This window comes from Carettochelys insculpta, chromosome 11, assembly GCF_033958435.1.
Source record: "Carettochelys insculpta isolate YL-2023 chromosome 11, ASM3395843v1, whole genome shotgun sequence".
NCBI classification, from domain to species: Eukaryota; Metazoa; Chordata; order Testudines; family Carettochelyidae; genus Carettochelys; species Carettochelys insculpta.
In genome coordinates this window covers 8,140,999-8,166,909 of record NC_134147.1, presented here as the reverse complement: position 1 = coordinate 8,166,909, position 25,911 = coordinate 8,140,999, and the positions used below count along the sequence as shown (strand labels likewise).

The 25,911-nt window shown below is 47.1% G+C and overlaps 1 protein-coding gene across 3 annotated transcripts in view; it reads right to left on the bottom strand.

Annotated features, from left to right (window-relative positions):
- The window catches only part of IARS1 (isoleucyl-tRNA synthetase 1), a 193,736-nt gene that overhangs the window by 68,082 nt on the left and 99,743 nt on the right, over nucleotides 1-25,911 (bottom strand). For all 3 annotated transcript variants that reach the window (XM_075004893.1, XM_075004892.1, XM_075004891.1), the window contains one exon: nucleotides 18,912-19,032. In XM_075004893.1, coding sequence (XP_074860994.1) covers nucleotides 18,912-19,032 — 121 coding nt within the window. The remainder of the gene's footprint in view (nucleotides 1-18,911; nucleotides 19,033-25,911) is intronic.

Below are 25,911 nucleotides of genomic sequence, written 5' to 3'. Positions count from 1 at the left end.
AATAAGTTATTTTGTTAGTCTCTGAAGTGCTACAAGACTGCTGGTTTGTTTGTTTTTCCCCCGTAGGAGAACTAAGAAAATAGTGTGTTGAAACCTGTAGAGGGAAGCTGCAGAAGAGACCCTTCGATCAAGCCATGTGTTGAGTGTCCAGAGGACTAAATTAAATAATGATACAAAGGCTACGCCCATTCTACCAGATATATTCACATTTAAGGCAATTAGCTCACTCATACCAACTGACTGCCCTCACTGTAAATACTATTAGCTCAATTTAGGGAGCACTAATATCGATATCATAACATCGTTGAAACCAGCTGGGTGTAGCATCAAGTTTGAATTTAACAGTTGAAATGAAGGCTGGTGTGGAAGTGCCACGTTGTTAAATTGAATTTATTAGCCTCCAAAGGCTGAATGGCGCTGCTGTACCTGGCTCCCGTGAGTGGTGGGGAACCGGGAAACTGGTTGGCGCTGCTGCATCTGGCTCGCTGCTGCTCTTGGGAGCCTCTGCACCTGGCTCCCATCTCCTGTGAGCCAGATGCAACAGCACTAGTCAGTGTCCCAGCTCTCCCAAGCTCCAAAGACCTGGGAACCAGGTAGCTAGGTGAGTGCGGCCAGAGGCAGAGGTGCAGCAGGGCCCGGGGGGAGGACAAAAAATGCAGGGCTGAGAAAACTGTGTGATAGGTTCCCACAATGCAATGCTGCAACAGTCAATGTTTGGCCATTCAGTGTGGCAGCACTAATTCGACTTCGTGGGGAAGTAAGGATACTCAAAATCGAATTTATCTGGTAGAGTATTTGTAGCCAAAGTAAAGTCACATGAGTGTGTCTCAAAAGACAAAGAAGGAGCATCTACTCATCAGACAATAACTAAATTATTCAAGACCTACAACCTATCTTTAATCAGGATGCCACACTCCAGAAGACCCTAGGTGACAGGCCTGGTCTCTCCTACAGACAACCTCCCAACCTTACGAGGATTCTCACCAACAGCCATAGTCTATACCGCAGGAACACAGGCCTGGAACTTTTCCATGCAACAAAGCCCGCTGCCAGCTTTGTCCGCATATCAATCTTGGGAAACCATTACTGGACCTAACCTGGTTAGTCACAGAATAACGAGCACATTCTCATGTTCCTCAACTAACATCATATATGCCATCATGTGCCAACAACGCCCAGATGTTTTGTATATTGGACAGACTTCAAACTCTCTTAGACAAAGAGTTAATGGCACAAAACAGACATAAAAACACTCCTGATCCACATAGCAGTCAGCCAACATTTTAATGGAGTGGGCCATTCTGTTAATGACTTAAGAGTCTGCATGTTACTGAAGAAGAATTTTCACACTACTTTGGAAAGAGAGGCTGCTGAACTCTCTTTTATATTCAAATGCAACACATTAACACGTGGTTTGAACTGGGGTGCAAATTTTCTGGGTCATTATAGGAGATCTTTTGCATTCTTGGCTTAATCTAATTCTTGACCTCCCCCCCACCCTCTACTCTCTGATTTGCTCACCTTGATATTTTTTTTTCCTGACTTGTCAACCTTGATTACTATTTTTGGTTCTCTGTGCTGTAAATATTGAGTCTGTTCTGGTATGGCTATGGTCTGAAGAAGTAGATCTGTCCCACGAAAGCTCACCTAATAAATTATTTTGTTAGTCTTTAAAATGCTACTTTACTGCTTTTTTGTTTTGATAGTATATAGACTAACACGGCTTTCTCTCTGTTACTAAAACTTAGCTGCTCACATGTGTTAGAGGTGTTGTACTTCACAAACCATGGGAAAGGTCCTGGAAGCTGCCAGACCTATAATCACCGATGGCTCATCTTCCCTACCTGTCCTGGAAGTAAAAAGATTTATGTGAAGTGTGTGTGTGAAAAAAATTTTGAAAGGACTTACCTAAAAATCTGCTTACTTTAAAGATTAAACAATCAACTTAAAGTCAAGGGTATTTAAGCATAAAAGCCTCCATGCCTTTAAATTGTAATGTCTATACCTGAGTGATTCCTTTAGTCAAACTTGACTAAAACTGGTCAAAAATTAAAGCTCTGAGGCCAGCAGCCAAGATACTGCTTTATACAAAAAAGGAGGAATAACTTCCCTGGTCTGTGTCTATTTAAAGCAAAATAAATAAAAGCAGACCAAGCAAATTGCTTTGCATTTAGATTTGGCTTGATGAAATTAAAACTGGTGTTCCATAAAGTCAAGCTAAAATATTTCAAATACACTAATTTAGCATTCAAAAATACCATATCAGTACAATATAAAGTCTCCTTAAAACAAAGATATGCCACCATATGGCAGCAGGGAGAAAGGAAAAAGCTAAACTAAAACTCTTAGGTCAATTCAAGTATTCAATGAGAGCATTTATGTTCTATTGCTGCACAACAGCATTAATCTATCACAAAATTCATTGGGTTCTTGGTTTTGGTTGATCAAGAACATGTTTTTAGTTTAACCAGGTATTTGGAGTGTTGTCATCCCAAATATTGGTATTTAAATTGAATTATGATTCTAACACACCAGGATGGTAGCAAAGAAAACCAACAATGTGTAAGTTTTTTGCTCCATATAAAAATCATTTAAAAATATACTTAATCAAAATTATGTATAAATGCAAACAAACCCGTAGAAGCCTCCATTGCATATAACATAGCAGTGATGATCATCATAGGTCTTAAGTTACCATTTTAGTAAAAGTGACTAACTTAATTCCTCAATTTTTTTAAAATTTCCTTTTATTTTAGATAAGTAAATAAACCATGTTTATATTAAATTTTTTAAACTATTTGGTTGCTATTTTTTCTCTGAACAAAATGAGTGTTTTTTCTGAAAATTCATAGCCTACCTAAGCTATTTTTATAAGCAAGTTAAGATGTAATTCAGCTGAAAGGTTTTTTGCACAAGTACTTATTTTAGTTATTATTCTACTTAGAAATGCATACATTTTCAGGGACTGTATGATTTATTGGTCAGTGCTGCTTTTTACTAAATACTGGATAATAGTTTCAACCTTTTTGTTTCCTAGCCCCATGCTCCACAGCAATTTCTAGCTCATTGTTTGGTATTTTACCTTTGTAAACCTGTGTTTTATGAGGTATTTTATTTTATACACTTACACATAACAATGTTGGGATTATTTGTCCCTTGGTTATATGTTTTATTTCATGTAAGCATTTTTTAAAAAAAATGTTGAGGTTTAAATGTTTTTACATGGAAAAGTATGAAAAAATAACATTAAACCTTTTTGTACCAACACATTATTTCAGTTATAATTCAGATCTAACTATTGTTAGTTTATTATAATATATTACATTTTTTGCAAGCAGCAGTCATAAATATAGGCATTTGGTTAGGCACCAAATTAAAGTTAACAAGTTAAACACACGTTTAACTAATAATTGCATTATAAATAGTTTGTATTTAACATCTGTTTAATTTTGTATTTATTAACCAATGAGGCCATTTATTTGACTAAAATTCATAGGTTCACTAAAACAAACTACCACAATATTAATGCAGGAGGGATAGCTATATTATAGCTACAGGTTGAAACTCTCTCATCCCACACCCTGAGGACCTGACTGATGCCGAATGAGAGAATTTGCCTGACCACAGAAGATCAACGTTGACTAGCACATTATCAATACTTCCACTGCTCACTGGGCTCTTAGAAGACATTTAGGGGCAAATTACAGCTAAACAACAACACAGAACATGGAGAGCCAGGACTGGTGGCTGTAAACAATCTATATGGGACCACAGGAAACTTGGCCACACCCATGACAAATGGTTGTCTGGCTAACTAATCTTGCCAGATTATGGATGTTGCCGGACAAGAGAGTTCCAGATTAGCAAAGTTCAACCTGTACAAGAATACATATAATTTTGGTTACCTATGTTAAGATCTATGGCTTTAACGGAACTCTGCAAGAATGCAGCAGCTTCTCACGCTCGGGAGAAGCTAGTTTCAGGGCCTAGGCATTTAGATAGAAGGACCCTTGCTTCCAATAGGCATGCCAGAAATTGGGTCTGTATATGGAGTGTGTCTAGGGGCCCAGAACTAGAAAGACAGTACCTAAACTTTGCATAGACCCAGAAAGTCAAAACATATGGGAATCGAGGTTTAATCCAGCATATCAACTTGGTAAGCAGTTAGAAGAGCATTCATTGGGTGCCATCACAACATTTATCACAATATTTCTTTTACCAGGGTTTAGAATTGGATATATTACAGTAAGTTCAAATACTTCAGGTGGGAAAATTGGTTTTCACTCTAAGGCTGTTTCTACACAAACAGGACCCCAGAAGAGCCGCTCCTTCTTCTGGAAGAGCGCATCTACACGCATACTGATGCTTCTGTGGAAGAGCAGGACAGGAAACAATGCGTATGGGGTCACACAGCCAGGGAGCCCTTCCATATATGCCAGCCACACAGCCCCTTAAAGGGCCCCACCCAAACAGTCCCTCCCTGCAAACACGGCTGAGGCCTGCCATGTCTGTGCACAGCAAGCCAGACTCAGGTCCCTCTCCAGCGCCTGCTGACCAGCAGGCATGGACCCCCCAGCAGCCAGAGGACAGCAGGCTTGCCCTCCTCCTGGCCACCCTCCTCAGCAGCCAGAGGACAGCAGGCTTGCCCTCCTCCTGGCCACCCTCCTCAGCGTCCTGAGGAGACAGAGGCCCAGGCCCATGGGTCCTAACCCCCTACACATTCCCTGCCAGGCCCCCTCCAACCCATCCAGCGAGTCTGGACCCACGCCACCAGCATGGACTGGTGGACCAGTGTCGTGATGGGGGAGTGGGACAATGACTGCTGGCTGCAGAACCAGCAGATGAAGAAACAGACCTTCCTCAAGACTGGGAGCTGGCTTGCCCTATGCTATGATGCCAGGATACCTGAATGAGGCTGGCCCTCTCCCTGGAGAAGCGCATGGCCATCACCAAATAGAAATTGGCCACCCCAGACAGCTACCAGTCCATCGGGCAGCAGTTTGGGGTGGGCACATCCGCCACCGGGGCCGTCGTCCTCCAGGTAAGCCCTGCCCCAGACCCTGCCCCACCAGCGGGATGGAGGGGGCTAGTGGGCCTGGGGGACCCCAGGAGCCAATTGGGATGGGGCAGGGCTGGGGGGGCAGGCAGGCCTAGCCCAGAGGGGATATCACATGGCTGCTGCTGCTGGAGGGGTCCCACAGTGGGGGGGGGGCGTGTAGGGAGGGAGAGGGTGGAAGTGGAAGGGGAAGGGGGCAGGGACCCCTCTGGGTACGCCCATGAGTGAGCCCATTCCCATTCCCCTGCAGGTCATGAGGGCCATCAACCACATGCTGGTGCGGTGCCTAGTGCACGTTGGGGACCTGGACAGTCATCGAGGACTTCACCGTGCTCGGGTTTCCCCAGTGCTTCGGGGCTAATCGACGGAACACATATCCCCATCAGGGCCCCAGACCACAGTGGCAGCTGATACGTCAGCTGACAGGGATAGCACTCCATTGTGCTCCAGGGAGTGGTGGATGCCCACAGGAAGTTCACGGACATTTACGTTGGCTGGCCAGGCAGGGCACATGACGCTTGGATCCTGCGGAATTCTGCCCTGTTCTGCTGGATGGAGGCCAGGAAATTCGTGCCCTGGTGGGAGCGCGCCATCAGGGACATCATGATGCCTCTCTGCCTCACGGGCGACCCAGCCTACCCACTCCAGCCCTGGTTGATGCACCCATACATGGGCCACCTCACACCCTCCCAGCAGCTTTTTAGCGCCCAGCTTATGCAGGCCCAGTATCCCCTCGAGTGCGCTTTCAGCCATCCGAAGGCACGGTTGGGGGGACTCCTCATGCACCTCGATGTAGGGGTGCTGATCATCCCGCGGGCCGTGGCTGTCTGCTGCAGGCTCCACAACCTCATCGAGGCACGTGAGGGGACCCTGCCCCAGGGCTGGATGGCAGAGCAGGCCTCCCGCTACCAACAGCCCGCTCTGGCCCCCAACAGGTGGCTCGATCGTGATGGGCTCCGGAACTGGGAAGTGCTTCGGAAGGCATCCAGCTGAGGGGACTTCTAATCCCCATACCCCTCACCACAGGCCACCCACTACACACACCCCCAACCCCCCACCCTCCCCCACAGTAATCAAGGACACAGGGAGGTCCAAAATGTAAACATGTATTTAACCCTCAAATTTTAAAAACAGTGACCAATATAAATAGTAAACAGGGAATTATGAAAATAACGACTAAAACCTCATATGGAGCAAACTATATACATGGAGGTAAGGCAGCAAAGGCACTTAAACTTGGATGGGAACTGGGGCAGGAATGGTGGGTGTCCTAACCAAGGGACAGGGTAGAAAGCTGCAAGCCCTGGTGCCCATGGCTGCCCCTCCCACCCCTGGTACATGGTCCCCTGTGGGGCACAGATGGGGCTGGAAGCACCAGCAGGTAGGGCCAATCAGCACCTGGCCCAGCCTCAGCAGAGGGGCTGGAGGGGGGCGGAGCGTGGCTTGGGAGACCCTCCATGGGGCCCACCGTGGCCACAAGCCATGCTGCGAGGTCCCTCAGTGCAGCGTCGGGCAGGCCCAGGGACAGTAGGGTGGCCAGGGCCTCAAGGTCATGGGCTGCAGGGATGGGAGCAGCCAAGGGCTGGCGGGGAGGGCCTTGGGGGAGCTTCGGGGGGAGCAACTGGGGGTCAGGGGGCTGGCCTGCTAGGGCCCTGCACATGGTGCAGAGCATTCCCACCACATCCTCCCACGTGTCCCACCTCCATAGCGGCTTGGCCTCATCATGGGTGAGCTGCCTTTCGGCAAGGGTGTTGTGGTGGCAGAGGACCGCGGTGTAGGCTGCGACCTTGTCCTCACAGCAGCTGTGCCTGTTTGGGCACACCCATGGTCACTGCACTGTGGGGGCTGGTCTGGGCCCTGCTGGTGGGATGATGGGTCCTCCAGCCTGGACAGGGCTAACAGGCCCTGGGCTCCTCGTCTGGCTGCCCTGGCCCTCGGATGGTGCCACTGTTAAGTGAGAGAGGGTGGGGGGTAGAGGGGGAGCCAGTCCATATCTGGGATCTGGGTGGCATGGCCCCAGACTCCCCAGTTGGTTACCCTGCCACAGACCCACGGGACGGGCATGTGCCGGGGAGGCTGCCGTGCAGGCCTGTGGGCATTCACTGCACCAGCCCCTGGGGCATGATGCTGGGGTGCTGTCCATGGTGGCCCACCCTGGCAACAAGCTTGCGGGCTGGAGGGGGCTCGGCCGTGGGGCATTCTGGATGCACGTATGCTGCCTGGGGGTTGGTTCTCCACATGATCTGGGGGCACTCCATGGGGGAGGGAGCCAGGTGCTGCTTGCAGGCATGGGTGCACCCTGGGCCCTGACCAGGGACGGGCTTTAGGGCTTTGGGGCCTGGACCCAGTTGTCCCTCCTCCCCGCACTGTGCTTTGCCACTGTGCGCACTTACCCGAGGTGGCCTCATATATGTCAGGTGATGCCCGACTGGAGGGGGCCTGGCTGCTGGCAGTGGAGGGCAGTGTGATGACAATGGAATGCAATCTGTGGACTGCATCCGATAGGATGTCCACTGTGGCAGGTCCCTCCTCCTCCTCCGGTGCAGCAGGAGGCTCGGGTGTGGCTTGCTCCATGGTGGCGCAGGGTGGAGAGGCGTCATCCACAGCCAGGAGGTCCTGAAGCTTCCAGGAGAAGGGGGCAGGGGCACAGCCAAATCTGCGGGCACTGTCCTGGGCCCACATGTACCCCTGTTGCAGCTCCTTCACCTTATACCTCACTTGCTCTGGTGTCCAGGAGGCATGGCCATGGGCAGCCAGGCCCTGGCCAAGGTGGGCGAAAGGTGGGGCATTCCTCCAGGAGGTCCGGGAGCTCTGGCTCAGTCCAGGAGGAGGCACTCCATTTTGGTACCCAGTCAGGGTCATGGCTGCCTTCATCTGGGTTCCTGGGGCTCCCCTGAGCAGTGCTGGGTGATGGCCTACTGGCCATCTATGCAGGTAAGGGCTTGCTGGGCACTGCGGGGCCTCGGGGGAGTGTGGCAGGCAGCCCTGCATGTGCTGCCTTTCTCACACTCTCAAGATTGCTGCTATGGGGTCTCTAGGTCCTTGCAGCTTTAAAAGCTTGAGGACCTGGAGACCGTATAGGCCCGCTCGGGGCACCTAGAGTGGCCCCCCTCTCCACCGGGCTGCTGCCATGGAGGACCGCTTCTTCCGAAAGAAGCGGTCTGGGTACACCTACACATGCCGTCTTCTGGAAGATTCTTCCAGAAGAAGCCCCTCTTCCTGATTCTGCAACAGAGTACAGAATCCGGAAGGGGGGCGCCTTCTTCTGGATTTCTTCTGGAAGAGCACCTTACATGTGTAGATGCTTCTTAGATCTTCCGGAAGAAGGCGCCATTCTTCCGGAAGATCTTGCCTGTGTAGAAACAGCCTAACAGTGGCAAAAATTTGATTTTAAAGCACTAGCACTTACCCAAACTATTTACATTTTTTTCCTAAAAATGTGAGGTTTTCATTCACATAAGCAAGATGGAACCAGACCAACTAACTTTAAGAGTAAAACATATTCATATTCATAATTTGCACAGTTAAAAAAAAATGTGTAGGTATTCCAAGTATTTTTAGCAACTGAACTTGTGCTAAGTCACTGAAAAAAAAACAAAACAAAACAAAAACATGTTATAATGAACTTGTTCATGCCACTTCTAAACAAGTTTGTATGAGAACTCCCAAGGAGTGCCACGCTACACAATTAACTCTCTTCTTATCCTATGTACAGTGAACTCAGATATCCGGCAGCCACAGGACCAGGCAGTTGCTAGGTAATCAAATACTCCAGATAACAGGGAGTACTCATGATTGGTGGGACAGCAGAGAAGCCTGCCAGCTGCACTCGTATACAGCATGCGGGGGGGGGGGGGGGGAGTGGGGGCGGCACACAGGGCAATGTTGAGTGGGCTTCCCACTTCCCGTGCAAGGGGCAGGGCATTGCTCGTGCTCTGTACACAAATCCCAGCCCTGATGCCACTTCTCCTCTGCTCTACAGACACCGGGCAGGAGCACAGAGAGAGCAGTTGAGCTTGCCGGCTACACTCACATGCAGCATGGAGGGATGCAGGGCAGTGGAGGAAATCAGTGCTAAGCACTGCCCTGCATCCCTCCATGCTGTGTGTAAGTGCAACCACCAGGCTCCTCTGCTGTCTCCGCGCTCCCACGTGGTGCCAGCTCACCAGAGCTGCCTGGCTGTAAATTATGCTGTTATTCGAGTGACCCGATTAATCAAATAATGGTTAAACAGGAGTTTACTGTACTTTCTGTAACTCTTTCTAGACTTCACAATTTTCCAGAAATTAGAATATTTTCATTTACTTCACTTTCTTCCAATCCAACCCAATTTAAGTGAGACACAAAACACGACAACCATCTATGCACAACTGAATTCCCTGATGCTAGCAATCACAAATGCTAGTTAAAAATCTAGACAGATTCAGCAGTTCTCAATGGGTTAAAATGGTGCTTTACAAATGGGTACTTTACAAGCGGGCAACAGGTATGAAATTCAGCTATATTCTGAATACAGAAATTGCTCAAAAAGAAATAAAGCTGAAATGCAGAGAATCACCTTTTCCTTCAGCACAGTAGTCATGTCCTTGTAAAGTGTTTCACACACAAAAAGAGAAGTTACTCACCTGTAGTAACGATGGTTCTTCGAGACGTGTCCCCGTGGGTGCTCCACAATAGGTGGCGCCGCACATCGGAATTCTTCTAGCAGTTTCTATTGGATCGCACATGCGCCGACGCGCGCCGCTCCCTTGCACACCCCCGGCCATGTGCGCAATCCAGTCCCCGCCAGTTCCTTGACCAACCGCCTCGGATGCTCCTGAAAAACATCAGACAGAGATTCCGAAGCGGGGAGGATGGGCGGGTGGTGGAGCACCCACGGGGACACATCTCGAAGAACCATCATTACTACAGGTGAGTAATTTCTCTTTCTTCTACAAGTGGTCCCAGTGGGTGCTCCACAATAGGTGACTACCCAGCAGTAACCCAAGTAAGGAGGTGTGTAATCGATTCATGTGCAGCTTGCCCCCGAGAGGACTGCTGTCGACAGACGGGTATCCTCCTCGAATACCCAATGTAGAGCATAATGCTTGGCGAAGGTGTCGTAGGATGACCAGGTCGCCTCTCTACAGATGTCTTTTAACGCGATGCCCTTGAAGAAGGCTGTTGACACCACCACCGCCCTGGTGGAGCATGCCCTAGGCGGGGCCAGCAAAGGGGTCTTTTGAAGCTCGCAGCACATTTTTATACAGGACACGATGTGCTTTGAAATTCTCTGTGAAGAGAGGCCTTCCTCTTTTGACCTGGGTGTGAGAGACACTAGAAGCCTGTCCGTTTTCCAGGAGGACTTAGTTCTGTCTATGTAGAAGGCCAACACCCTTCTCACGTCTAGGAGATGTAGGCACGCCTCCTTGCTGGAGCTGTGAGGCTTCGGGTATGTAGTGAGTCAGTATGGCCTCCTGCTGACTCAGAGGCAGAGGAGGCTGCGCAGAGGCCCTGGTGGGCGGGCCCGGAACCAGAGGCCCGCCCCTCAGAGGGAGGGGCCCAGGGCTAGAAAGGCCATGGGCAGGGCTCGGGACCCATTAAAGCCTGGGCCTCCGGGCAGGGAGGACGCGCCTGCACGAGCTCCCCAGCACCAAGGGTGGAGGGTTTGTCGCCGCCCGGCCGGGCCGGACAAGCAAGCCCCCAGCGGCTCTGAACAACCCCAAATCCAGATGCCCCAGGGGGACTACCCGGACTTCCCAGACCTGCCAGGACCCTCACGCCGGCAGAGACCCCCCACCTTGGAAGAAGCCCCAGGAGCGGCCTGCCCCAGAGTCCCGGCGGATCCCTGCAGCCCTCAGGCCCAGGATCGCCTCGGGTCCACCGTGCTACCGCCGCCCAACTATCCCAATCACATTGATATGAGCGACTGGCCAGAGCCCCCAAAGGTGGATGATTTGGAGAAGACCGACCCTACGGGACCCCCTGACCAGATGGACTGGTACCTTCTGCCAGTGGAGGTAGAGGTAGGAAGTGGCCCAGGGAACGACACTCCCGAACCCATGGCAGTGTGTTGCGGCCTGGATCCCCACTGCCGTGGTCGTGTGTGAGCGACCCCCAGGGCCCCGGGCCGGGTCACAGTGGAGTGGGAGGGCCTGTGACCCCCTACCCACTCCTTGACAGGGCCAGCCCACGCTGGGCCTGTGCTCAACTCCTTGTGCTGTTGCCCCACCCCAAACTGAGGGCTGGCCTGTGCTCAACTCCTTGTGCTGTTGCCCTGCCCCAAACTGAGGGCTGGGCCTGTGCTTAAACCCTTGTGCTGTTGCCCCACCCCGAAATGAGGGCTGGGGCCTGTGCTTAAACCCTTGCGTTGCTGCCCCGCCCTGGACTGAGGGCTGGGCCTGTGCTTAAAACCCTTGTGCTGTTGCCCTGCCCCAAACTGAGGGCTGGGGCCTGTGCTTAAACCCTTGTGTTGCTGCCCCACGCTGGACTGAGGGCTGGGCTGGAATTGTGTTAGGACTGTGAACTGCTGCCCACTCTGCACTGAGGGCTGGGCCTGTACTGTACTACTATTGTTAATGGCTGCCCGCCCTGAACTGAGGGCTGGGCCGGTACTGTATTGCTACTGAGAACTGCTGCCTGCCCTAGACTGAGGGCTGGGCCTGGATTGTATTGTAACGGTGAACTGCTGACCTCCCCGAACTGAGTGCAGGGCTGGTGTTATAACCCCTTTTTGGGGGACTGCCCACCCTAGGCCAAGGGCTGGGCGTCTCGGGAGTCTTACAGGGTAAAATGAGGGTAAAACTATTGGTTTGTTAAGATGGAACTCCGAAGAAACTTTTGGAACGAAGGCTGGGTGTAACCGTAAGGTTACAGCCCCCTTTGAGAATACTGTGCAGGGTGGCGTTGCCATCACTGCTGCGAGCTCACTCACCCTGCAGGCTGACATAATCGCAAGGAGGAAGGTTGTTTTCATCGTAAGGAGTCGGAGGGGCACCATGGCTAACAGTTTGAAGGGTGGTCCCGATAGCATGCTGAGCACCAAGTCGAAACTCCACGACGGTGGAAGCGCTTTTCGAGGAGAGTAGAGGTTTCCCAGCCGCTTCAAGAAGCTTTTGACGATAGGGTGGGCAAATACAGTGGACCCTTCCTCTGTATGCCGAAAAGCTGACATAGCAGCGAGGAGGACCTTTAGCAAGGATAGAGAAAGCCCATCTCATTTGAGGTCCAAAAGGTATTCTAGTATTACGGTTATAGGAACGTCAAGGGGAGCTAACTGCTTGGCGGAACACCAGGCTGTAAATCGAGTCCATTTCTGTTCATAAGTCCTCCTGGTGGAGGTCCTTCGGCTACACTCCAGGACTTGTTGTACTCCCTCCATACACGTGCTCTCTAAGGTGCTGAGCCATGGATTAACCATGCTTGTAGACACAGGCCCTGAGGGTGCAGAGGCACTATGGACCCCTGAGCCTGCGTGAGTAAGTCCAGCGCCACCGGTAGGGGAAGTGGTGGACGATCCGACATGCGCAGAAGCAAGGGAAACCAAGTTGGGACTATGAGTATCATGCGAGCTCTGTCCCTTCTGGCTTTCTGCAGAACCTTGTGGATAAGCACTGTGGGGGGAAACGTGTATAGTAGAGGGCCCTTCCATGAAATCATGAATGTGTCCCCCAGGGACCCCCGCCCTACTCCTGCTCTGGAGCAGTACTGGGGACACTTCTTGTTGTACTGGGTGGCAAACACATCGACTTGGGGAAACCCTCATGTACGAAATATGCGCCGTAGCAGGTCGGAGCGGATCTGCCATTCGTGTGTGAGTGCGAAGCGCCTGCTCAGCTGATCTGCCTTCACGTTGTGGGCGCCCAGCAAGTACGAGGCTTTCAACGTTATGTTGTTGGCGATGCACCAGTTCCACAATCGGACTGCTTACGCACATAGCGCACGGGATCGTGCCCCTCCTTGTCGATTGATGTAGAACATAGTGGAGGTATTGTCGGTATTGATCCTATCTACTTTGCCATGCAGGTAATGTCGAAAATGTCTGCACGCGTTGAACACTGCTCTGAGCTCCAGTATGTTTATGTGCAGTGTCTGTTCCGCAGGGGACCATAGCCCTTGCGTCACCTTGCTGCCCATGTGTGCTCCCCATCCTATGTAGGAGGCGTCTGTAGTAAAAAAAATACAGAAATTTGTGGTTGGTGAAAAGGCACCCCCACTAGCAGATTCTTGGGATTTTCCCACCACGCTAGGGATCTGCACACCTCTGTCGTGGGCGACACTACCTTGTGGACAGTATGGGATGCTGGTTTGTAAACGCTCGCCAGCCAATGCTGCAGGCTTCGCATGTGTAACCTGGCATTCTGTACCACAAACGTCGCTGCCGCCATGCGGCCCAACAGCTGTAGGCATGTTAAGACCAGCACCGTGGGGCTGTATGTGATGACCTACACCAGAGCACTGATGGCGCAGAAGCGGGCGTCGGGCAGGTATACTCTTGCTGTGAAAGAGTTTATGCATGCCCCTATGAACTCTATATCTTGTGGATTCAGTCTTTGACTTTGCGAGGTTGATAACTAGGCCCAGCGAAGAAAACGTGTCCACTGTGACGCGTATCATGCGTAAGACCTCTGCCTTCGAGGCCCCCTTCAGCAGGCAGTCGTCCAGATATGGGAAAATAAACACCCCCTGTCTGTGCAGGTAGGCTGACACCACTGCCAGGGTTTTGGTAAAGACTCTGGGAGCTGAAGAAAGGCCGAACAGAAGAACCCTGTACTGGAAGTACTCCTTGCCGACCGTGAAGCGGAGGAAGCGTCTGTGTGCCGGTTGGATTGTTATACGAAAGTAAGCATCTTGTAAGTCGAGGGCTGCAAACCAGTCTCCATCGTCCAGTGCCGTGAGCATAGAGGCAACTGTGATCATCCAAAAACATTGCTTGCGCAAGTAACGGTTGAGACCCCGAAGATCTAAGATGGGCCTCCAGCCTCCTGTTTTCTTCTCTGTTAGGAAGTAGTGTGAATAAAAACCTTTCCCCTGGAATGGTTCCGGCACTCTTTCCACCGCCCCTGTGAACATAAGGTGATCCACCTCCTGCTTGAGCCTCGCCTCGTGGGCAGAGTCTCTGAGATGAGGCTTGGCGGGAGGCTTCGTCGGTGGAAGTGACTGGAAGGGGATCGTGTAACCCGTGGCTATAATCTCTAGCACCCATCTGTCCGTGGTGATCTTTTGCCATTGGGAGCGGAACGGTTTGAGGCGATGATGGAACATGAGATGAGAGTGGCATTGAGCGATGGTGTTGATAGTGCAGCCCCCGACATACCCATCAAACTTGTTGTCTTTGGGCCTGCCCCGAGGGTGTACGGCTTTGTTGAGAACGTTGCCTGGGAGTTCTGTACTGCTGCTGCTGTTGGTGGCGCCCCTGGTCGTAGACTCGTTGATATTGAGCACACTGTGGTTGATAAGCGTAGCGTCTTTGCTGAGGATAAAATTTCTTCTTCTTGTATGGGGGAGTATAAATGCCCAAGGTTCTAAGTGTGGCCCTCGAGTCCTTGCTGGAGTGGAGGACCGAGTCGGTTGAGTCCGCAAACAGCTTTTGTTTATCAAAGGGAAGATCCACGATCTTCGCCTGCAGGTCTCTGGGGATACCAGACGTCTGAAGCCAGGATTCCCTACGCATGACCACTGTTGTAGCTGTTGAACGTGCCGCTGTGTCCGCCACGTCCAGGGCAATCTGGACTCCCGTCCGCGACGTTGCATAGCCCTCTTGAACAATCGCCTTTAACACCGGCTTCTTGTCTTCCGGGAGTGAATCCATGAGGGGAGTAAGTCTGGAGTAATTGTCAAAGTTGTGGTTTAATAGGTGTGTCGCGTAATTTGCCACTCTCAATAATAGGGTAGAGGAGGAATATACCTTCCTGCCAAACAGCTCTAGCTTCTTAGCATCTTTATCCGATCCCCCCGATTAGTACTGAGACGCCTTCGACCTCTGCTGGGACAATTCGACCACCAAAGAATTTGGTCGTGGGTGACTAAAGAGGAACTCCATGCCCTTGGCTGGGACGAAGTACTTCTTATCCGCTCTCTTGTTCGTAGGCAGAATAGAGGCCGGGGTCTGCCATATGTTAGTGGCTGACTCCATAATGGCTTCGTCCAGCAGAATAGCGATTTTGGATGAAGCCGGGGGGTCTCAAATTTTTCAGGAGTTTATGATGCTTCTCCTGCACCTCTGCTATTTGAATGCCCTGCGTGAAAGCTACACTTTTGAACAGTTCCTGGAATTGTTTAAGGTCATCCGGGGAGGAGACATCCCTGGGGGCCATGGCCCCATCTGGGGAGGATGAGGAGGAACCACTGGGGTAAACCTCCCTCAAATCCTCTGGTTCCCGTGGTCAATGATATACTTGCTCCCTGGAGGATTGTGAAGGAAGGTCCCGGGATTCTGGACCTAACTCCCCCTGAGACAACTGTGTTCCCGTCCCAGAGCGAGAGTGTACACGGGGGTATTAAGAAGCAGGGGAGGACCTGCCCTGGATCTAGACCTGAGGTGTCTGTGTTCAGCATGATGAGGACGACCATAGCAGCATGGGCAAGGGCCCAGTGATGGAGACCTGGACCACGATCGGAGAGAGTACCCATGATGTCGGGGAGAGCGGGACCTCCGCGACGACATAGATAGTGGTGAAGCTGGTTTGTGATAGTACTCAAGGGGATCCGTGCCCAGAAATAGTGAAGGTGGCCCAAGCCACGGCGAAATTGGTTGGAGGAACAGAGAGGGAGGTCCTAGATAAGCTGGTGGAGTCACAGCCTGCTGGTGTGATGTGTGTATCTCGGGGGGAGGGCTAGGTGATAAGGGTAGCGCAGCCCTGTCTGGAGATGGACTGCAGTGCCTAGCTTTTGCTTTTGCCGTGCCCCTCCCCTGCAGGGTGTGCACTGCCCCTTCCCTTGCCAGGGATCTCGGCCCCGTTGTCGGCGCCACGCTCAGCAGAGTCAGCTGTGGTGCCACGCGGGTAGCTTCCCCTGGCACCGGTAGGCTCCTTGCTGGGTGACCCTGCGCCGTCGGTGCCGTGGGGGCCGGTGCCGCCTGCATCGGCGCCGCCGATTCCGGCGCTTGCCTCGCTGGCGCTCACGGCGCCTTGTGCGCCGTCTGTTGTGTAATCAGAGGCTCAGCCTCTGCCACGTCCGCTGCTGCGCTGCCGCTTTCATAAGCTCACGGCTGGGGACTCTGCGTTCCGCTCATCCTGCCCGCTGGGCCCGCCGGCAAGGATCAAGCTGGGGAGAGTTTCCTCCTCTTCTGCACCGAGGGAGTCAAAGAGGCTGCCTTCGTCTTATGCAACCCAGAGGGCCCTTCTGCGTGAGGCTTCTCCGCCGGTTCCGGCTGGAGAGCCTTATCAAACAAGAGCATTTTGAGCCTCTTCTCTCTGTCTTTCCTGGCCCTGGCTGTAAGCTTAGCACAGTGAGAACACTTCTGGGTAACGTGTGATTCCCCCAGGCAGCGAATGCATTCACTATGCCCATCAGAGGCTAGCATAGCTTCGCGGCATGACACACACTTCTTGAACCCCGAGGCGGCCATCGCGGTGAGTCTTTACTGTTAATAGGGTACTTAGCCCGTAAATCAGTGCCTTTTTACCCCAAATAACAATCACCGGCCTGCAGGGCAGCGGACAGCTTAACTAGCCTTCTTCTCCGCCCCTCTCTCCTTCGTTCCTCTTCTTTCTGCTAGCTGAGATATTCTTTTTTTTTTTTTTTTTTAGTGACAAAACAAACAAACTACACGTAAAAACAACTATCTTATCTGACTCTGGCTTTAGCCTGAGCGGATTCCATCTGCAGCCGATGGCGGTTGAGAAGGAACTGGCGGGGACCGGATCACGCACATGGCCGGGGGCGTGCAAGGGAGCGGCGCGTCGGCACATGCGCGATCCAATAGAAACTGCTAGAAGAATTCCGATCTGCGGCACCAGGCGAGCCCGACACCTATTGTGGAGCACCCATGGGGACCACTCGAAGAAGAACAGTCTCTTACATTGTTTAACACAGCTTTTTAAGTACTGATTCTACTGTAATTGGTTTGATTTCGGTTTCCCTGTGCTGTTATTCTGCACCAGGTAATTAGACCTTCAGCGCAGTAACTATACAGTCAAGTGGCATTTACTTCCAAGCATCACCATTGTGATATACATCGTTTAGTTCCAGTCACTGTTCACCTATAAATATTTTCCATGTCTATTTATTCATTATTTGAAAAGTCTCACCTCTTCAATCTAGTTTAATTTATTATAAGTGTAAAAATACATAAAAACCAAGCTGATATGATTTGTTGAGAAGCTTAAATTGAGACAAGCTAAAAGTAAGGTTCTCCTGCTTCCCTCCTTTGTATGGGACTATATTAGCACACACATTGTATGGAAATTGGTTAGAGCACTAAAGAGGAATGGGGGTAAGATGTTTCCCCTTTTGCATCAGATCTCTCCATTTTTGGGTTCTTACTGGGGAAAAAATAATTACCAAAGAATGAGAAGGGTCTTAGCCAGCTTGATTTTTTAAAAAGTGCAGCTAAGTCATGAAACTGCTCTGCTGCAGCAACATGTCAGTTGTTTATGTTTATTTTTCAAGCTATATGCAAGTACCATATTCTATTACCCTAATGAGCATCTCATGCTGAAGTGAATGATAACAAAGGTAATATTTTCACTTTTGCATAAAACATCCAAGTTAATTTAATTTACAAATACATAGCTGGATTTCACTAGTTTTCCACTCTTCCCAGATACCTGCATCCCTTCCTCTACTTATCAAGGATGGCCCTTCCTCTTTATCTTATTACTTACTCTCAGAGCTCCAATCTGGTCACAATTTCCTAACTTGGTATTCAACCAGTATGTCTATGTCATCATGGCAATGACAACAGAACCACTTTACCATGAAAAAGGGAACAAATTCATTACAATAGCCTTAGGAGCGGTCAAGAATCCACCGGAGGGCGTTCATAACGTTAGAGAAGCAGAGGAAAGTCAAGTAGAATAGTTAAATACCAAATTCTCTCAAGCCCAATCTGGGTTACACCCTAAACATCTACTGATGCCATAAACCCAATTAATTCAGTGCACAACTCCAGTAAGTGCAGCCCTGTTAATTCAGTGCAGGATTTTTACAATACAGGATGAACCTCGGGACCTGACCAGATTAGAGATGTTCAACTTGCACCTTCTTAGACAAATGAAGGATGCATAGACTCCCAGCGCTTCTAAAGTTCTTGGGATTTCTTTCACAAGTGCTATGATGATGAAAGCCAGAATCCTTTGCAGATATCTGAAGGTTTGCCTATACTGACTCACAGTTTGGACTAAAGGGGTACAAATTGTATTATTTAATAACATGCTATGCTATGATTTCTGCATCTCAATGCTGCAGGCACAAACTAAAATAGGATTCCATTAATGTAAACTATTTCATAATAGGTTTGTTAATTGCTCTAATTCTCTGAAAGATTCTATTGCACCAAGTAGAAATCAATAAGTTTATATTACTGAGCTCAGAGTTATGATGGATAAGGACAGCAGCACAATGAAATTAATTGAGTAATCTTACAAGCTTCATTGTGGGAGAAGTTACTGCCTGCTGAAGGCCACTGTACCACAAGAACTAATTTCTTACAATGCCAAGAATGGCAGGGACTCCAATTAAATTAATATTCTCTAGATACACATTTCTCTGTGTTACTGTTTTTTGTCCCTTTTTTTCATGCAGTCTGATCTGAAACCTGAAAAATCCCTGGAAAAATGCATCCTTCATGCAAGCCCATTCCCAGTCACCAGTGACAAACTACTGAAATGAAGTCTTTTTGTTTCAGTTCAGAAAAAGCAGAAGCTGCACATACCTGCCATTTCAGCCTTGAAGAACTGAATGAGTGACTGCGTGAAGGAAAGAATCCATTTATCCATGATGTTATTGCTCTCTTTAATCATGTTCTCATTGTAAAGGAACTGCTTTCCATCTTCCTACAAACATCATTGGAAAATGAACAGTAGTACATCATGTTAATGCTTGAGCACACTAAATCCTATAAAATAATGTCAATCTCATCATAAATACCAGTTCTTTGTGGTTTGTATTTATTAACACACAAATAATAGTATAGTACTCATGGGACAAAAACCATCTTTTACCTTTTAGTTGTTTAATCACAATTTACAAAACAAACAAAACAAGCTAATGCTACTGATTTTACATGTTACCTTTACCCAGGTGGATTCTAAAGCACTTAACAAACCTCATCAATTCTGACGTCTGTGCGTGTTAAAAATATATGCAAGTGAAAATAAAGGACATGTACAGAAATTGCTAAGAACAGGCAAACAGGATATCAAACCCAACTGGAACTTCAGAAGGAATTTTAGCTAGACATCAAGTCTGTCCATTCACTTTGTTCTTTTAGACAGGAAGGGAGAATGCTATGTTGTCTTCTAACAAAGCAGCTTTTAAACTGTGATTAAATAAGATCCCTACTGAATCTTCTACACCACTCCCTACAACAACATCTTCCCTAAAGACACATCATCTGTGCAGTGACGTACTCTTGAAAAATCAAGGGGACAAAAAATTAGTTTGAGAGGGGTTATGTCTGAAGGCAAGGGGAAAAAAATGAATACATTTTGTAGAATTCCATATCTGCAAATTAGTGCAGCATGTTCTTGTCCTTTTTTTTCAAATGGTACTGAAATATCTTTCTTCTACACAGGAGGCTTGCCTTTGTCAGACAGTTTCTTTCGAGAGTGAAGAATCAAAATCTCATGTGTATTGTCTTCCATCCAGAAAGACTCCAAATTGGCTGGCAAACTTAAAATAACTATCTACAAAAAACCACGGATCAACATATAGTAAACTCTTTCACATCCCGCAGCCCCAGGATCAAGAGGTTGCCAGATATTCAAATATTCTGGATAGCAAAGAGGTATACCTAGCAATGTGTAACACTAAGAAAAACAAGATTAGATATTGAGGAAAAAACAAAAATGCATGCAGCGTACTTTATTTACCAATAGTATTGTACACTGTAAATTTATACTGTATTAGCTGTATTATTTGTGGTTACTTTCACTATAATGTACTCACAGAAAACATAACTAAAATATACTTATGGTTAAAATGCCCGTTATTTGAGAGTTACAGTTGATAGAATGCCAGATATGAAAGATTATACTATAATATTATAATCATTATATTGCTACTCTTTAAAGATGCTGCAGGACTGCTTTTTTGTTTTGTGAAGATACAGACTAACACAAATACCTCTCAGAGGATATGAAACCTGTACCTACCTTCACAGACATAGTAATAACCCCAAACACATCAAGAAATCTTTCCTACAGCCAGACACTAAGATACTACAGAACATGTTCTGAGGAGAAAGTCAAGTCTGGGATGCAGACCTTAATATGCTTTAATGCACCATCACCAAACAAGTATACATCACCACAGGAGCAGACTACATCATGGCACTGGCTACACAAAGAACCCAAAAGAACCTGCTCCACTACCGAAATAAAACCCCATCACCACAAATTATTGCCTATCATGTCTTAACAGAGCCCATAAGGGGTATCAAACAATTACAACCCATACCTGAGGGGGAACACACCCTGAAAATCCTTCTTGAATGCTCTCTTCTGGTCTTCAAACAACTCCCTCCACCCAACATCATCATCATCAGAACCCGAGCTCCCCATTAAGGATACATCAACTTGAAGCAACTCTTCTGACCTTGCCAGAACACATGCAAAGTTGGCAGACATCTCTCTATTGCTACAATGATCAACACCCTGCACAACAAAACTTGCAAGATCCATCGCTCCTACACGTGTCTCACTATGTGTGTACACTGGATGAGGTACAATAAATGCCCCGTTAACTATATTGCTGAAACTAGACAATCATCATACTGTCAGATGAAGTCACAGAAAAACTAGACAAATACCATATCACATTTTCACTCTGTCTGACCTCTCAGTCCTCATCCTCAAAACCTACACATCACCTTCACAATGACGGGATCTTAATGTCAGAACTTTGACAGACACATCAGGGGCTGAAATGAGTCACTGGATTATGGTTTACTACAACTCTTCCCCCAACTTTTTCCCCCTCCCTTTTCTGCCTAGGACTGCTAAGGTTTTAATGGGCCACTGTCCCTTGAAAATTATGTTAACTTACACTGAATACTCTCTTCCACCTTCTATTACGAACATCACAGCTGAATGCATTTCAGAAGACCTGAAGAAGAGCTCTCTGTAAACACAAAAGCTGATTTCTCACCAACAGAAGTTATTTCATTAAAAGCTATTACCTCATCCACCTTTCCTCTCTTGTATTCTTAAAGCAATATTGTGTGATCATAATCACAATTTATATCATATCAAGCCTGTTAAAGGTTGGAAAGCAAATGTTATTAGAATTCAAGTCAGTACATCCCATCTGGCAGTAGAACTCTCTACACTGCAATTAAAACCCTGTGGTTAGCCTGTGCCAACTGACTTGGACTACGGGGCTGATAAATAGCAGTGTAAAAGTTCAGGCTTGGGATGCGAGGACGCAGGGTTCCATCTTAAGTCTAAGCATCTATACTGCAGGACAATGAAACTATCCATGGGTCTCATTGTCCACTCTTCATGCAACTACCTCTATGGTGGGAACAGCCAGCTGATTAATACTCTAGAACAAGATTACACAATAATTTGGGGTGGGGAAGTGAACAGTAATTTGGCCAACTGTAACTGCAATGGCAATTTTAAAAGGCAGAATATAATTAACAGATTTCAGACAGGACTCTGGACTCAGCTATTTTTTCCTTACAGGAAGTATAATGAAATTAACAAGCAGCCAGAGCTTCTGCATTAGGTCTCACTCACCCAAAAATAACACCATCAGCATGTTATCTTCTATTTTATTCTGAGGCCTGGTTTCATTATAAAGACAAAATTGTATCTGCTGAATCAAAAAAATTGTTGGACAGTAAAAAATGGTTAGCTGCAAAGCTTATTACAGCAAATTCCATGGTCACAGGGGGAAAAGAAAGGCATGTTTCTAAGGAACATGAAAATGTTTTTATGAAGGTTGTGAGGATCTCCAGAACAGGCTTATTAATAAGGCAGTTACCAAACTTTCATTGAAAAGGTTATTAAAAAGATAGAGCAACTTTTACAACTATTGATTGAATAGTGACAGAGATAGCTGTCTTAGTCTGTATTCTGTCAAAACAAAAAAGCAGTCATGTAGCACTTTAAAGACTAAAAAAATAATTTATTATGTGATAAGCTCCTTATGATCACAGCCTTACCAGAACAGACTTCAGGGTCTGTCCCCCGAAAGCTCATCACCTAATAAAACACTGATTGAAGTCTTCTATTGTAATCAATTTAGATGGTAGCCTTCCAGACTGATTAAGTGACTATCATAATTTCAAGCATACTACAAGATCTAAACTTTTTGCTTAGTTTCAAATATCCTACTGAAGATTTCTGCACTTGTAAGTGGTAAGGTAATCTGTTATCTTAGGACTTTAAGACACTGCCCTCAAAGGATCCCATTCACCACTTACGTAAAAACTTCATCATCTGACAAAACCTAATAGAGTGGATGGAGAAAGACATTTTGACATTTTCCTGGAGCTGTGTTCCTGCTTCATATTTCGAAAAAGGGAGTGTCCATAACGTGAATATATACAGATGGAAACAAAAAAGGCAGTAGAGTGGAACCTTGAAGACTAACAAAATAGTTTGTTAGGTGGCGGGCTTTCATGGGACAGACCCACTTCTTCGGACTGTGGCCATGACAGAACAGACTCAGTATTTCTGTGCCTTAAATGATACGGCTATGGTCTGAAGAAGTGGGTCTGTCCCATGACAGCTCACCTAATAAATTATTTTGTTAAAGTGCTACTTGACGGCTTTTTTGTTTTGATAGTATATAGACTAGCACAGCTTTCTCTGTGTTACCACTGATCTTTTTTGTGCAGCATGGATTGATTTAAATCAAGGAAATTTAAATCACCAAAAAGAAATAGTGATTTAAATCAAGTTACCAAAAAGATAAGACTTACTGTGCTTAGAGTGCACTTAAATTTGGATTAAGCCACTCTGAATTCACTTCTGTTTTTTGAGAAAACAACTGTAGAATGGAATTCCCTTGGAAAAGGTGAGCTACAGTGAAACAAAAGAGGGAATAGATGTATGCCATCACTGTTATGGTCTGTGGCCATGACGTTTCAAAGTAAGGGGCAAGCGTAATGTAATATAAAATAAGAAAATAATACTCAGTGGAAACTTGGCAATTCTAGATTCCTCTTACTGCAGCTTTCTGTGTTATATAACTTGTATTCTAAACCTACTTTAATTCAACAAGCCATAAGCATCAGCTAAGCTAAACTTTTTTTTCCTAGCAACATCCAACACAGGAAACAGATTGGGAATTTACTTGTCAAATCACACTTATGCTAAAAGACATAGAAAGTCTTGGAGAATGATGCACGGCAAAATCAACTGAAGTTGCTAACCAGCTGATCCAATAAGATATACGCACATCTTCACAATCATTTTCTCCCAATTTTCCTTATAATGTGTCAGTCTTTCAAGTAGGCTATGCACCAACTTCTTGTGCTGCTTACACTAGATTCATTTTCCTTTTTCACCATGGGAACACATTTTTTCCCAAATACAGTAAACCCTCACTTTATGCGTCTTAAAAACTCACTTTAACACGAGTCTCACACAACTTGAAGACACATGGATGTCAGTCTGACTAGTTTCCTGCAGCTGCAGGAATCTAAGAGCCCCTTCCCCCTGCCTTCCCAGAGCATAACTAGGCACCGTTCTGGAAAGGTAGGGGGAAGGCTTTTAGCTTACCTAGCTGCCTGCCACTGCAGGCATCCAGGCAGGCTAAAACCCCCATACCAGAGTGGCACTGCTGTCAAGCTGACAGCAACCCCACTCTGCAAAAGCAGGGAGAAGAGTTTTAGCCCTGCTAAATGCCTGCTGGTACAGGCAGCTAAGGAAGCTAAAACCCTCTTTTCCCCGCTTCTTCCTCCCCAACAGGGCCTCAGCTCGGTCCCAACCTGCGTGTGGGGCTCCCGGCCCCCGGCACGCTACAGCCCCGCACAGGGCTCAGGCTCCAGCCCCCCCGTCCACTACCCCCACCGACCCAGCTCCAACCCCCTCCCCCATAGCCCTAACCCACCCCCCCACCTCCCCCTCCGCAGCCCTAACCCACCCCATCTCCCCCAACCTACCCAAAATTTGGGATACACGTGGGTTGTGTGGAACGCAATCCTCACATATCCTGAGGACTAATGTATTTCCAAATACTGTCTCTCTCATACCCAGACGTCATAACAGTTTTTCTGTGGCAAAAAAGTGTTGGGGAATATAGGAAGCAATGTGTGTGCTGAAGAATGTCTGTTCCTTTCTCTGCTGCCTCTGTCCTTCCCTATATGACGTCCCTCTTTCTTAAGACAATGCCTTAGCCAAGCACAACAGAGGAGTTAAGCTCCACCACCATGTAAGCACAGAACAAAAACAATCCTATCCAAACTGTGTCTTTCTAAACATGTTACTTTTTAGTCTCAAAGGGGTAGCCACATTAGTCTGTAGTTTCATAAATAATAAGCAGTCCTATAGCACCTTAAAAACAAACATTTATTAGGTCATGAGCTTTTATGGGTAAGACCCACTTCTTAGTTGAGAAAGCTCAGGACCTAATAAATTTGTTAGTCTTTAAAAGTGCTATAGGACTGCTTGTTATTTATATTACTTTTTAGTCTACTGAGAAACAGAAATAGAAAGCCGAGAACTTTCAAGAGCCAATATGTAGGCTAGAAAGAATAGAGACATGCATTTAAAAAATAATTTAAATAAAAAATCCTACTTTGATCGTTTCACATCGATTTTTATCCACCCTGCTTTTGTGGATTAACAACAAGTGTTCAACACTCACATTGCTTACTCCAGATACTATCAAAAACAAAAAAGCAGTAAAGTAGCACTTTAACAGAGGGAAAGCCGTGCTAGTCAATATACTATCAAAACAAAAAAGCAGTAAAGCAGTGTCTTTCACTAACACTTGAAATTTACAGGTTATATTCTAAGACACATTGATAGTAACTATTTTAGAAAAATGCAACATGTTTTATATATGAGGCTGTCCTCTTGCTACTGTTAAGGTTATTCATGCAACCATTGGACTGAAAGAGCTCTGAAGAGGTCACCTGGTCCAGTCCCCAACACTTATAGCAGGACTAAGTATTATCTAGATCATGGGTGAGCAACCAAAATAGAAAGAAGAGACTTTTTTTTTAATTTGGTAAAAAACACTCAATAAATTCAAGAGCAGCAATGCATGTGAATGGGAGATGGTCCTTGATAAATAATGTCAAACAATATTTTTTGTAACCCTTATTTTAAGAACAGTACACATAATGATTTGTAAAATGATTCATGTTTACAGCAGGACATTTACAAACTTCTGCATATTCTATTTCCTCACACTGTACATGTGTTTTTGTACCCTATCTTCCTGACTTTCACTCTTACCTACTTTAATTATGCCAATTTTACTTCATGTTTAATTTAAGATTTCTTTCTTTAAATGTGTGTTGCCCTTCACAGCAGGAGTGCCTCAAGCTTCCTTTTCTTTTTCAAAATCAAGACTTTAATAGCAACATGAACAAAACACAGATACAGTATCATATCCCACAATGCACTGCACATATAAAAGAAGGGAAATATCCATCATCATGAGATCCCATATCGTTTGCTATTTAGATAGGAGTTGTTCATTGTTGGGCTTTTATATGTTCACCATTTAGCAAACATGAAGGGAGGGTTTTT